Genomic DNA, 13,436 nt, shown 5'->3' with positions numbered 1-13,436 from the left:
ATTTTAAAAATAATTAAATACAAATAAAAGGGGACATGTTTGCAACTTTAAACATGGGAAAAGCCACTGAAGAACCGTACATGGTCGGTAACCAGGAGAGGGAACTACCTTATGCCCAAGCGACCGAGTTTAAACACAACAGGACACACCGTTTCACCCACTAAATGGCCGGGGGAAATCTAAACACTAAGTGTCCTGGCAGCCGGGGTCCGTGAACACGGAACCGCTCGGAGGGCGGGGCGGGAGAGCCCCGCGTCCCTGCTCGGGGACCGGCGCCCGGGCCGCGGGCGGCTTGGCTCTGGGCAGCGCCTGCGGCTGCGACCGGGGGACGTGGCTACAGCCGAGCTGCTGAGCAGAGCAGCACAAGTTGTTACCGTTTATTCGGCCTGTTTGTCCACGTGCGGACTTTTGTGGGAGCCCGGGAACAGCACTGGGAATACAGGAACACGTTCCTAAAGCATCGGAGGTGGACGCACCGGGAGGGACTGGGCATCAACATGGAGGGCGGCGGAGGGTGGAGAGAGAAGAAGGCGGTGGGAGGTGGTGGGCGGCGGGCGGCCCAGGTGAGGAGGGCGGCCTCTCACGGCGCCCCCGCCCGCCCATCCGCCGCGCCGTCCACGCTCCCGGCCGGGAGTCCTGGCTCCGCGGGTCCGCGGACGCAGGGGGCGGGCGGTGGGAAGGACAGGATCCAGGGCGCTGATTGGCTGTCCGTGGGCGCGGGGCGGGGCGGAGGGGGCTCGGGGAGTCGCGGGCGGAAGGCCGCGGGGGTGCACTTCCGGTCTTTGTGTCTCGCCGCCGGGTCGCTGGCCCGCTCGCCGCTGCTGGCTCTGCGGTGAGGGACGCGGGCCCCGAGGCGGAGGGAGGCGGGAGGGCGCGGGGGGCAGAGCCCGCTCCTCGGCGGCCCGTCCCGCGGCCGCGGCCCCTCGTGAGGCGGCGCCTGCTGGCGACCTGGGGACGCGATGAGGCCGGCGCGCGGGTCCCTGCGTCCCGCGGGGAGGGCACTGCTCCCCACCGCCCCGGTCTTGCAAAGGCTGCGGCCGAACCGAATATAAAGCAGAAAGGCCGGTGCGGCGGAGCTGAATAAACCGGATCTGCAGCCTCAATATTCTCACCTCGCCAGCTGATGGGCGTGTTGGGGTTAAGTGTTACTGTCCTGCTCGCTCAAGGGCATACCTACCCTCCGGTGGACAGTCCCCCATCCCAACGCAGAGCCTGCCTGACCTTTATCAGAAAATGTAATACGTGCTCGTTGCCATATTTCACTTTTTAAAAATGTTTACTCCGGTTTATCCTAAGCTGCTTGAGAGCTGAGACTGGCTTCTCACTTGTCTCTGTATCTGACAGGGTTTGGGACACGTGGTAAGCATTTAACAAGTTCTTCTTGGTTATTCCTAGGGAGAGCCATTTATTCAGGAGCAAAAACCTTTGCATCCTATTACGGGGCTCCGGACAGAGCCCATAATTCGTTCCTCAGTGATCCTTGAAGAAATTCAGTGAATACCAACATTGATCAAATGGCAAATAGTCAACAATATCTTTTATTTAAATCAAATAATGTTTAATATGCATTCTAAAAAAGTGTTCTACTACCTTAAATGAATCGACACTATTTGCCATAGATAGGTTACTAAAAATATATACTTTAAAATCAGCATTTTTAAATCCAAGCTAGATACTGTTACCGTTGGTAGTGTGAGGCGTATAACTTTATTAAAGAGGGAGTTCTGCCCTGCCTGGCTCAGTGGATGGAGCGTCCGCCATGATTGATTCCAGTCAAGGGCACATGCCCGGGTTGCAGGCTTGATCCCCAGTGGGGGCCCTGCAGGAGGCAGCCGATCAATGATTTTCTCCCTCTCCCTTCCTCTCTGAAATCAATAAAAATATATTTTTTAAAAAAGAGTTCTGCAAGTTTTACATACGTGTTAAAGACAGATTTTTCTCCTCGATGCATCAGAATTGAAAGAATTAAAGGAAATTTCTCAGTATGTGACTCATGTTAATATTGCATTATTTTGCTTCTAAAATAATTTCTTATAGAATTGGTGGTAGAAATCCTACAAAATAGGAGAGAAAGACATGAGTGATTTTTAGTTTGTCACTTGATTATTATTTATTTACAATCTCAAACTAGCTCCCTTTCAGTATGTTGCTGGGCTGACTGATGTTTATTATTATCAGTTCTTCAAGGTTTTTTTTTACTGCTGTAAGTTAACAGTGCTTTTTCACCCTTCAGGAAAGAAGAGGTTACTCAAAGAACTTCTGAAGTAGAGAACCCAGTTGTGAGGTTTTTTCTCAGCTGTTTCAGGCCGGAATGGCTGTGGAATCCAGAGCCGTTTCAACCCTGCTACCTCCAGATCCTCAGGAACGAGAACTAATACTAGTGAAAGTAGAAGAAAGCCTTCCCTGGGGGCAGAAATTAAAGCAGAATGGGAGTACCCGATCTTGCCAAGAATTGTTTCGCCAGCAGTTCAGAAAGTTTTGCTACCAGGAGACACCTGGGCCCCGGGAGGCCCTGGGCCGACTCCAGGAGCTGTGCTACCAGTGGCTCATGCCGGAGTTGCACACGAAGGAGCAGATTCTGGAGCTGCTGGTGCTGGAGCAGTTCCTGAGCATCCTGCCTGAGGAGCTGCAGGCCTGGGTTCAACAATATGGTCCAAAAAGTGGCGAGGAAGCTGTGACTCTGTTGGAGGATTTGGAGAGGGAATTTGATGATCCTGGACAGCAGGTGGGAACAGGGCGATGCACTATGTTGTGGGAAAAGGAATTTACACACTGGAGCATGTGGCGTCATAACAACAGTAGGATGAAAATGTGTCTCTACTGAACCATGACCCTGATGTGACTACGAGGGCCATGCCCTTCTCTACCATAGTAGTCGTTTTTCCCTTGTCCCTCATGCCCGGGGATGTCTTTGTTAACCTCTGAGATTTTTACTAAGCGTTTCCCTAAGGATTTTCTCACCACGCTAACCATATTTCACTGGTTTCAGATTCCGGCTAGTCCACAAGGACAAGCATTACCCTGGAAGGATTGGACACGGCTTGGAGCATCCCAAGAGTTAAACATCCAACTCCAGCCTTTAAAGGCACAGCTGAAACCTTGGGAACCTTGCCTTTCCTCCCAAAGTGGTAAGAAACAGAAATTCATCTGGGAATTGTTATCAGTTAGGCCTCTGGCCTTGAAGATACACAATGAATTGCATTTTACAAACATGCCACATGTAAGCCTCATCTTTATTATTCTAGGCCAGAGGTGTTCTGACCTAGAATTTAGCCACTTTGTATTCAGCAACCTTCACAAATCACAGTCAGGCTTCCTTGTGTCAGTTTCCCTGTTGTTTCTTTACTTATTCCTTCATTATATATCTTACCTGGATACTAATACATGTCTGATATGGTGATAGGCACTGGGTCTCTATCTTTAAGGAACTTTTAGGTTTATGTAGGTGGTGGACAAGCAAAAAGGCAATTGCAGTATAGTGTAGTAAATTATAGAATAAGAGTAGGCACTGGGCACTATACCCAATCTTAGCGGTTCAAGGAATAATTCTTAAAGACACATCTAAGACTTGAACTAGAAGTGGGAAAAAGCCAGGTAAATAGGTGGGAAAATAGGCTAAAGGAAAAGACTGTCTCAATATTTCTGACACCGGATGTATGAGGTTTTCCCTCACAGTAAGCAGTTCTGACACTAACTCCCCAAAATGAGTGCAGATCCCACAGGTTAAGGTTTCAGTCCCACAAGACTGACCCCCACTACAGATGCCAGTTGCATGTAATGAGTCCAGGTTACCCACACATCTGACTTTTGTGAATTGGCAGTTCCATGACCCCTCCAGGTTTCATAATTTGCTCGAATGGCTCACAGGACTCAGGGAAACACCTTACTTACTACTACTGATTTATTATAAAGGATACAAATGAACTAGTGGTACATAGGGTAAAGTCCAGAAAGGTCCTGAGTGCAGAGCTTCTGTAGCTGTGAAGTTTGGGGTGCCATTCTCCTGGCACTTGGATGCATTCACCATCCTGGAAGCTCTCTGAACCCCTTTAAGGTTTTTATGGAGGTTTCATTACCTGGGCACAATTGATTAAATCATTGGCTGTTGATGATTAGCTAACTCAACCCAACCCTTCTTCCTGAAGGTCAGGGAATGGGGCTGAAAGTTCCAATGTTCTAATCACTTGGTTGGTTCCTATGGCAATCAGCCTGCCTCCAAGAGTCAACTCATTAGCATAAACCCAGGTATGGTTGGTAGGGGCTTATGAATAACAGAAGGCACTCCTCTCACATCTACCACTTAGGAAATTTAAACACTGCCCAGAACTGGGGATGAAGAACAAATATCTATATATATAAAAGCCTAATATGAAAATTGTCCCCATGGGAGTTTGACCAGGAGACTGGGAGTTCAATCACTCGCTATGATGTGCGCTGAACAAAGGAAGAAAGACCCTGGCCAGCCAGGCCTAGGGACCCTACCCATGCACCGGCCCTCTAGTTAATTATAATACTAGAGGCCTGGTGCATGAAAATTCATGCACTGGAGGGTGGTTCCTCAGCCTGGCCTAACCCCTCTCACAGTCTGGGAGCCCTCAGGGGCAGGACGCAACCCAGCGATCAGGGGAAGGCGATGCCCCATCACACCTCTGCTGCTGCCACTGCCAGTAGCGCAAGCCTCGGCCAGCCCTGGTTACCTGAGCCTCGGGCAGCCCTGGGGGGCTGAGGGGACTGGGGGACTCCAGAGGCAAGCACGTGGCTGCCACCCCGGCAGGGCTGATGGGACTGGGCGCCGCCATCTTTTAGGGTGTGGCAGTCAATTAGCATATTCCCTCCTTATTGGCTGTGGGTGCCGCCATCTTTGAAGGCAGGCAGTCAATTCGCATATTCCCTCCTTATTGGCTGTGGGCGCTGCCATCTTTTGAGGGCAGGGCGGTCAATTAGCATATTCCCTCCTTATTGGCTGTGGGTACTGCCATCTTTGTGACAGTGTGAGGGTCAATTAGCATATTCACTCTTTATTAGATAGTATCACACAAGCAAAGGCCGCCAAGTCCTGAAGGTGAGAGACTATAGCGGCTATAGTCTAGCTAGCCCATTGTGGGAATTGCAGAAAATTCAATTTAACTTGAACAGAGAATTTATAGGGGAGAGGTGGTAAGAGAAACTAGACAGGAAAATGGGACCCAGATTGTGGAAACCTGTATGTCATTCTACTTAGTTTGTACAGTGCAGTAGGTACATGTGAAGGGATTTGGACAAGGGAATGACATGATTGGGTGTGTGTTTTAAAATTTAGTTGCAGGATGGAGAATGCATTTGAAGTTAAGAATAGATAGAGCCCTGTTAGAAACTGTTGTAATCAAGTGGCCACGGTGAATAAATCAAGGTGTATTGTGGTGAGAGGTGGGAAATATCAAAGCCAACTCCTGCTTATCGGTATTTATTGTATTGCAGTAGCTGGTCATTGTTAAAGTGGAGCATGTGGCTAGGAGTTCAGGTTTCAGGTTTCAGTCTTAAACTGCTTGGTTAATAGTAGGCCTATTTCATATACATGGAAAACATAAAGGCAAAAACACACCGATGTTGTATTTAGGTGCTTGTGAAATATTCACAAGTAATATGTCCAGTCAGCATTGGATATGCAAGTCTAGAGCTTATCAGAGGAAACAGGATAGAACTGGGGATCTGATTAGCGTATAACATACGTACATTAGTAATTGAAGTCTAGGGGATGGACATTTTGTAGACTGGGGATGATACATGAGAGCCCAGCACAAAATTTGAAAGAACTCATGTTTGAGTGGTTGGTCTTGACTCTGAGAAGGAACAGCCACAGAAATCAGGCTAATATAGCTGTTTCTGGAAGGGAGGAGGTGTCCACAGAGTCAGTGTTACAGATATATGTGAATAGAGACATCTTTTGTGGTTGGAGCATCTGTTTTCTCTCACATAGAAAGTGAGTATTGAGAGTGATTGGAGAAACTAAAAATTTGGTTTTTGCTATTATCATTTCAGATTGTGAGAACAATGGATCAGCAGCAAAGAAGGATATTTCAGGAGGAAAAGCAGGACTTCTCCAGGAACTCTCATTCGGAAGAATTAGTGAACACAAAAGCCACTTCAAGAGGCTGCAAGGAAGTGCTTCAGGGGAGAAATTAGGAAGCTCCCCTTCCCCAGCAGGCAGTTGTAGTCAAGCCATCACACACAGATCTCTAGGAAAGAGATTCCACCATGAGCCGCAGAGAAGCCTGATTCTAAGTACAAGCTCTAGAACATTTCAGAAAGTTCCTACAGAAGAGAGACCTCATAGATGTGATGTATGTGGGCACAGCTTTAAACAGCATTCCTCTCTAACACAACATCAGAGAATCCATACCGGAGAAAAGCCCTACAAATGCAGCCAGTGTGGGAAGGCCTTTAGCTTGAGGTCATATCTGATTATTCATCAGAGAATCCACAGTGGTGAGAAAGCCTATGAATGTAGTGAGTGTGGAAAAGCCTTCAATCAGAGCTCGGCCCTCATTAGACATCGGAAAATTCATACAGGTGAGAAAGCTTGTAAGTGTAATGAATGTGGCAAAGCATTCAGTCAAAGTTCATATCTCATCATCCATCAAAGAATTCATACTGGTGAGAAACCCTATGAGTGTAATGAGTGTGGGAAAACCTTTAGCCAAAGCTCAAAGCTTGTAAGACACCAGCGAATCCACACAGGAGAGAGACCTTATGAATGTAATGAATGTGGGAAAGCGTTCAGGCAGAGCTCGGAGCTGATAACCCATCAGAGAATACATAGTGGAGAGAAGCCCTATGAATGCAATGAGTGTGGAAGAGCCTTCAGTTTGAGCTCAAACCTCATTAGACATCAGAGAATTCATAGTGGAGAGGAACCGTATCAGTGTATTGAATGTGGCAAAACATTCAAAAGGAGCTCAGCCCTTGTTCAGCATCAGAGAATCCACTCTGGGGATGAGGCTTACATATGTAATGAATGTGGGAAGGCTTTCCGGCACAGATCAGTCCTCATGCGCCATCAGAGAGTCCACACTGTAAAGTAACTAGTGAATACAATGAATATTGTAAATACTTCGGTCAAATGTTTATGTTTGTTCATCAAAAGGGTTTACTTTGAGCAAGACTCCGTGAAGGTTGTGAACTCCTAGGTCTCGAGTCAGTCTGACTTTATGCAGCACTCCCCCGTGCGCATGCACATTGTCCCTGGAAAGCTTTTCCTGTGACTAGTCAGAACAGTGGATGGAAGAATTGTTGCTTCCTCCTTTTCTCTCATCATTAGGAATACTCAGGAAATAGGAAAAATGGGACTTTTGCATTGAAACCTCAGTTTCCAGGAGAATGTCATGAAGAGGTAAGCAGTCCATGCTCTGTCACTGCGTCTGATCGCTGGTGTGCCAGGCTTGGGGGACAGTGTGGACAATATGAGGGACATTTCGTCTCAAGAAGCAAAAGTTTACTAATCAATTAAGAACAGTGACAGGACAGCAAGACCGATAGGGGAACAGTTTCATTAGTGACTTAATGAGCCCAGGGCCGACCAGAGTGAGACAATAATTCAGATTAATTTATCCAGCAGTTCTTTTTGAGTGCTTGCTTTGTGCCAGGAACTAGGTATAATAGAAAATGAAGACATTTTGTACAGTTTAATGAGCAGGGCAAACCAGCCATGACACTAGTATGATCAGTGCCACGTGCCATTAAGGAGTCCCTAACCCAACCTTAGTCAAGGAAAAATGATCTGAAGGATGAGGGGGAACATAGACACAGGCCCGGAAGAAAGTCTGAGAAATTAAAAGTCCCCTTGGTGTGGAGCATGCTGGGTGAGTTCCTGGTGAAGTAGAGTCAGGTTTGTAAGACGTGTGGATGCAGCCAGTCTCTTAAGCAGTGCCTACAGTAAAATAGGAGCCAGGAGAAGTTTGTTAATAGAAAAACCCTGGAGTCCTTGGACCATGGGGTGGTGAGTTTTGTCTTCATCTGGTGTGACCCAGAAAAAGGGTTAATAAGTAGTTTCCTTGCCCTACCTGTAGGCTAGACCTTTCGTGGGGGTGGGGGTGGGGCCAGAAGGACCTCAGCCTGGAGGTTGAGAGTCTGTCTAAATGTCCCTCTCCCAGACAGAAGGACATCTTTGGTTCTTACCAGTAAGACTGACAAAGCTGCTATCAACTTCCACCTTCCAGTGCTCAGGATCAGAAGCTGCTGTGGCTACCATATCACTGGGGGCTGCACCCCACAGTTCCTCCTGCACTGCCTTGGGCTCTGGTGCTGAAGAACATTTGTCAGTTGCTGGGTCTGTGACTTATTCTCCAAGCACCTCACACACAGTTTTGTTTTATATCAGCAGCATTCAGTCTTTATGAATTCGTTCAAGACAAAGCTAAAGGGAAGTGGCAACAGTCATGGTCCATCCAGAGATTCCCATCTTCTGAGGGACCGGGCCGGAAAAGTACCCCTAGACTGGTACTTCTCTACAATGTGGAAAGGGGTATAAGCTAGCCAGCAACAGAAAAACGTTATTCAAAATACCTAACAGTTATCACTCACCAAAAATAGAAACCTATGGGCATGCAGAGGATAAATAGAGAGCGAGTACTCCAGTGGGGCATACGCAGATGAGCGTGTATTAACCAGCAGGAACGGCAGGAGGGCTAACTGCACAAGCTTAGAATGAAAAAAGAAAGGGAGAGGATCATTTGGAAAAGATGGTAACATGTAACAAGAGCTAGTCAACTCCTGTTTTCTTCCACAAAGATCCAAACTGAAAGCGTAGGACAAACTAACTAGGAATGATACACCATCTATTACAGAAGGAGGATATTCTTTACACAGAGAGTTCTTACACAGATCAATAAGAAACGCAATAGGTACTTGTTCGGGCTTTGTGTATATGTACTCGTTATTTGTCAGACGCCCATATTTTGCAGACAAGGAATGAAGGCTTAGGATCACGGCTTACTCTGTCATGTCGCTACACAGTGGTGAGGTGACTGAACCAGGCAGTAGGAATCCAGAACCCTTCTGTTGCTCTACACTGTCTCCCCACTAGAAAGTCACAACAGAAAAAAGGTTTCTTAAATAGGCAAAACACAAAAGAATAAATTCAATGCACACTAAGTGTTCAGCCTTGCTGGAATTAAAAACGCTATATTGAAGCAAGAGTTGAGATGTCCCTCACACAACTAACAATTCAGGGAAACTGGGACGCTGATGTTGCAAGTGGGATGTGAGTAGATACTGCCTCTGGCAATCAAACCAGAAGCCTTAAGCATTGCCTTTTGACTTTCACATTCTACCTATAAATTATGCTTCAGAAACCAGCAGGGATGTATACAGTCTTAAAAGTGATGTTGATATAAATGACAAAGCATTATTATCTTATGTAAAAATAAAAGACAATTATGTACAGTATGATTCCATGTAAAAATATATTTATGCATTAAATACTGGAAATAAATCTTAAAGTGCTATATTGGATCTGAGTGATGACATAGATTATTTCATTTTCTCTTACACTTTTCTGTGTCTTCCAAATTTTCTTGCAATATATATTTAAAACTCTAAAATTAGAGAGAAAGGGTATGAAAGGGAGTGGAAGCCCAGGGTCGTGGAGAAGTATTAAGAAAAGCACATACTCTCCATAGCATCTCTTCCAAGTCCTAGGAGATTAGCTAATTTGTTAACTCGGATTGTGACTTCCTTGTTGGTAAATGACAATGGTAGACATACCCATCTCACACTAATATATACACAATGTCTGCTACAAATTATAAATCTGCACATGTGAACTATTTGCATGAAGGAGATTTACAGGTGAGAAAAGGAATAGCCTTGAAGCAGAGACCTTTGTTCTTGCTAGTTCTTTTCCATTCATTCTGCAGCTGTAAGCAAGTCACCTGACAGTCTGGACCCTCAGTTTAAAGGAGCTGAAGTAGGCGATCCCTTACAGTTAGAGCTTCAACATTCTACGTGTATATAAAGGGGAGGGGAGGGCACCAATATAAGCTAGATGTCAAAGGTAATTGTTTTATCCTTCACCAGCTGGATGGAAAGTAATTCATGTCTTTCCCTTTTGCTCAGGCCTTGTTTCTTTTGGGATAGAGGTAGTCCCGGGGGGGAACAATGTTTACCTTAAATGGATCTTGCACAACAGATTCATAGATTTTATTTTATTTTTATTGATTTCAGAGAGGAAGGAAGAGGAAGAGAAAGAAACATCAATGATGAGAGAGAATCATCGAGTGGCTGTCTCCTGCACGCCCCCTACTGAGGGCCAAGCTTGCAACCCAAGCTTGTGCCCTTGGTTGGGATTGAACCCGGGACCCTTTAGTCCATAGGCCCACGCTTTATCCACTGAGCCAAACCAGCTAGGTCCAGATCCACAGATTTTAAAAGATAATGTGCAGCCTGGCTGGTTAAACATCGAACCATGAATCAGGAGGTCATGGTTTGATACCCGGTCAGGGCACACGCCCAGGATGTGGGCTCAGATCCCCAGTAGGGGGCGTGTAGGAGGCAACCAATCTGATTCTCATCATTGACGTTTCTATCTCTCCCTCTCCCTTCCTCTCTGAAATAAAAACATTTTTAAAAATAAACAAGATAAAGATAATGTGCAATTTAGACAAGGTGCTTAATATTAGTTTCCTACCTCTTCCTCATTTCCAGAGGCTTCAGTTAACACTGTCCAGCTGAGAGGATTAGAAATTAAGCGAATCTGACCTTGGTCTCTCCAAGCAGCCCTATGAACTCCTTTGCTTCTCTTGCCCATAAAGTGAATCCTCAGACCACAGAGGGTTGCCAGGTAGATTGACTTCCATGCAGAAGACCTGACCAGGAGAGCATTTCTGCAAAATCAAGAGGAAAGGTGAGCTCTGTGGGCAGACCCCACTTATGTCCATCCACCTCCTGCTTTTGATGGGCCAGAACCTGACATTGCTACTCAAACTTGTCACTGGCAGCTGGCTTATTGGCTGGTCACAGATCTAAAAGGTCATGGGCTTTTTTTCTTTACAAGTATGGACCTACTGAGAGGAGGGGAAGGCCATGGCAATTGCTCTGACTCTTGCTCTCAAAGGTGGGCACAGATGTGTGTGTGTGTTTCAAGAGGCTATTTGTGGCCCGGCTGGCGTGGCTCAGTGGTTGAGCAGCAACCTATGAACCAGGAGGTCACGGTTCATTCCCGGTTGGGGCATATGCCTGGGTTGCGGGCTCAATCCCCAGTTTGGGGCATGCAGGAGGCAGCTGATGAATTATTCTCTCTCATATTTGATGTTTCTATCTCCCTCTCCCTTCCTCTCTGAAATCAATAAAAGTATATATTTTTAAAAAGAGGCTACTTGTTCTCACTCCTATGGTCTTTCAACCACAGTGAAGCCCCAAGTGTACCTAGTGAACTGCTGCCCAGGGACTAGCTGCCAGTTTCCAGTCACTTTCTGGCCCAGGGAATAAAAGCAAAGAACACCAGTTCCCTGGCCTCTTCCCACAACTCCCCCCATCCTCCAGCACATCTCCAGTCATATTCTTGTGCTCCTTACTCCTGAGGGAATAATTGCAAAGCAAAACTTAAAACTCAAATTTTATTACAATACATCTTGCATTACATTCTAGTGCTAAACAGTTGAAGTATAAATGTTAAAAATCGGTCACTAAAAATGATTTCCCAAACAAGATTTTTACCACAAAAATTAGGGTTGTGATAAAAACAAACAAACAGAAAATACTCCAAAATGTTAACAATGTTCCTACGGGAAGTGAGATTGTGGGTGATTTATACTTCCTCATTTTCTGTATTATTAACATGTGCAGTTCACAATCAGACCAAAAAAAACTATTAAATGCTATTAAAAACATGAAATCATGTGATTGTCATCTATTAAAAAAAAAAAAGGCAACTATCCATTTGAAGTCTTCAGTCTTCTGATTGGCCTCACTTAATGATAATCCCACAACTTTTGGACACAAGACTCTCACCCCAAGTTCACATCCCTCTTACCCACAACACCTTTGATCACCAAGTCTTCAGAAGCGACAGTATCTGGAAGAGAAATCAGGACGTGATAGGAGAGGAATCAAACTCTCTCTTAGGTGTTAATTGCTGGAGGCAATTATATGTTAACTAAAACTACCAAAATAAAAACTAGCAGAGTTGAGTTTTGAGGAATCTGAGGGGGTAATTCAACAAATATTCATTGCCCCCATGTAGCTTAGCATCCGGAAGCCTGGTGGTGAGAGGGAACGGAGTGAGGAATAGTGGAGCCTGGGAAGGCAGGCCTTCCATTCCTATGTTCCTGTCAGCTTTCGTTTCCTGGGCCCCAGGTCATGGGACGCAGACACTCCAGTCCCAACTGTCCCTCTAGCCTCCAACATGTTTTCTTTCTCTGGTGCGTGTACATGCCTTTTGCCATAGGACACAGTCTTCTATCACACAGATTCTCCCGAGGACTTCAAGAGCGCTTAGGTCACTCTGAGTCTGGGATCGGCTACCCAACTCGGTGATCATAAATAGGAAGAAACGTCCTCGCTTCTGAGCCAGGGTCTGTAAGAACCAAGCCCTTGTTTCTGTCTGAGTCCTCACCAGAAGTATCTCTAATCTCATGGTTTTTAGTAACATTCCGTTCGTGACAACAGATGTATTCTCTGAGATGAGAGGGCTGTTCTCACTGTCCTTTCACTTCTTTCTGAGCCCCCTCCAGAATCACCATTCATGTCCATATTTCTCTAACAATCTCTTCAAGGCATCCTAGTTATTTTTCTATCATGAGCCTTAAAACTCCTCTAGCCATTACCCAATTTCAATACACATCTGCATGACTGGGTGTTTGTGACAGCAGCACCCCACTTCTGGTACCACAAACAGAGTGGCTTCATGCAACAGAAATGTATTCTCACAGCTTCGGAGGTTAGAAGTCCAAGATAGAGGTGCTGGCAGGGCCATGCTCCCTTTGAAGGAGCTGACCCCTACCTGGCCCTAACTTCTAATGGCTGCCGACCATCCTTGGAGTTCTCTGCCTTGTGGATGCTTCACTTTAGTCTCTGCCTCCATGCTCACATGGCACCTCTCCTCTGTGTCTGAACTTACCTTTTCTTATAAGGACACCAGTGGTTGGATTAGGGCCCATGTTAATCCAGTATGACCTCGTCTTAAGTTGATTACATCTACAAAGATCCTATTTCCAAATAAAGTCACATTTGCAGGTACCAGAAGTTAGGTTTTGAACATATTATTTTTCCAGGACACAGCTCAATCTACAACATTGTGAGAAAGACAAACCAAGGGTTGTTTAAACTGCTGTGACTTGATTTTCAGTTACTTAGAATTGAAGATTTTTCATACTGATGCCAATGACCTCATTGGTTGAAGATAAAGGAAATTACCTGATCTGAATTCAACTTTAAAGGTCTTGGGGAAGTCTGGTGTTTCT

At 45.7% G+C, this 13,436-nt stretch overlaps 1 protein-coding gene across 4 annotated transcripts; it reads left to right on the top strand.

Annotated features, from left to right (window-relative positions):
* Window positions 1–773: 773 nt before the first annotated feature.
* ZNF397 (zinc finger protein 397) lies at window positions 774–10,984 on the top strand. Of its 4 annotated transcripts, none has more exons than XM_070421190.1 (5): window positions 774–832; window positions 2,234–2,725; window positions 2,990–3,128; window positions 6,019–6,549; window positions 10,681–10,984. In XM_070421190.1, exons 2-5 carry the CDS (start codon window positions 2,312–2,314, stop codon window positions 10,731–10,733), a joined length of 1,137 nt encoding a protein of 378 aa, XP_070277291.1. In that variant the 5' UTR covers window positions 774–832; window positions 2,234–2,311; the 3' UTR covers window positions 10,734–10,984. The 4 variants fall into 4 exon arrangements, with proteins under 4 accessions (XP_070277291.1, XP_070277289.1, XP_070277290.1 ...); XM_070421188.1 differs by lacking the exon at window positions 10,681–10,984 and adding an exon at window positions 8,134–9,489; XM_070421189.1 differs by lacking the exon at window positions 10,681–10,984 and adding an exon at window positions 8,130–8,382.
* The last annotated feature ends 2,452 nt before the right edge of the window (window positions 10,985–13,436 follow it).

The sequence above is a fragment of the Myotis yumanensis genome, unplaced genomic scaffold (assembly GCF_028538775.1).
Source record: "Myotis yumanensis isolate MYYU_CA2020_CCGP unplaced genomic scaffold, mMyoYum1.0.hap1 SCAF_7, whole genome shotgun sequence".
NCBI classification, from domain to species: Eukaryota; Metazoa; Chordata; class Mammalia; order Chiroptera; family Vespertilionidae; genus Myotis; species Myotis yumanensis.
The sequence above is the reverse complement of the archived record's forward strand: the minus strand, read 5'-3'. Positions and strand labels throughout refer to the sequence as shown.

What these genes read in the sequence shown, in the direction of transcription:
- ZNF397 (XM_070421187.1), top strand. Translation starts at nt 2,312, where the DNA reads ATGGCTGTGGAATCCAGAGCCGTTTCAACCCTGCTACCTCCAGATCCT. An exon ending in TTGATGATCCTGGACAGCAG is followed by an intron (nt 2,726 to 2,989) that starts GTGGGAACAGGG and finishes CACTGGTTTCAG; the next exon opens with ATTCCGGCTAGTCCACAAGG. An exon ending in TTGCCTTTCCTCCCAAAGTG is followed by an intron (nt 3,129 to 6,018) that starts GTAAGAAACAGA and finishes TTATCATTTCAG; the next exon opens with ATTGTGAGAACAATGGATCA.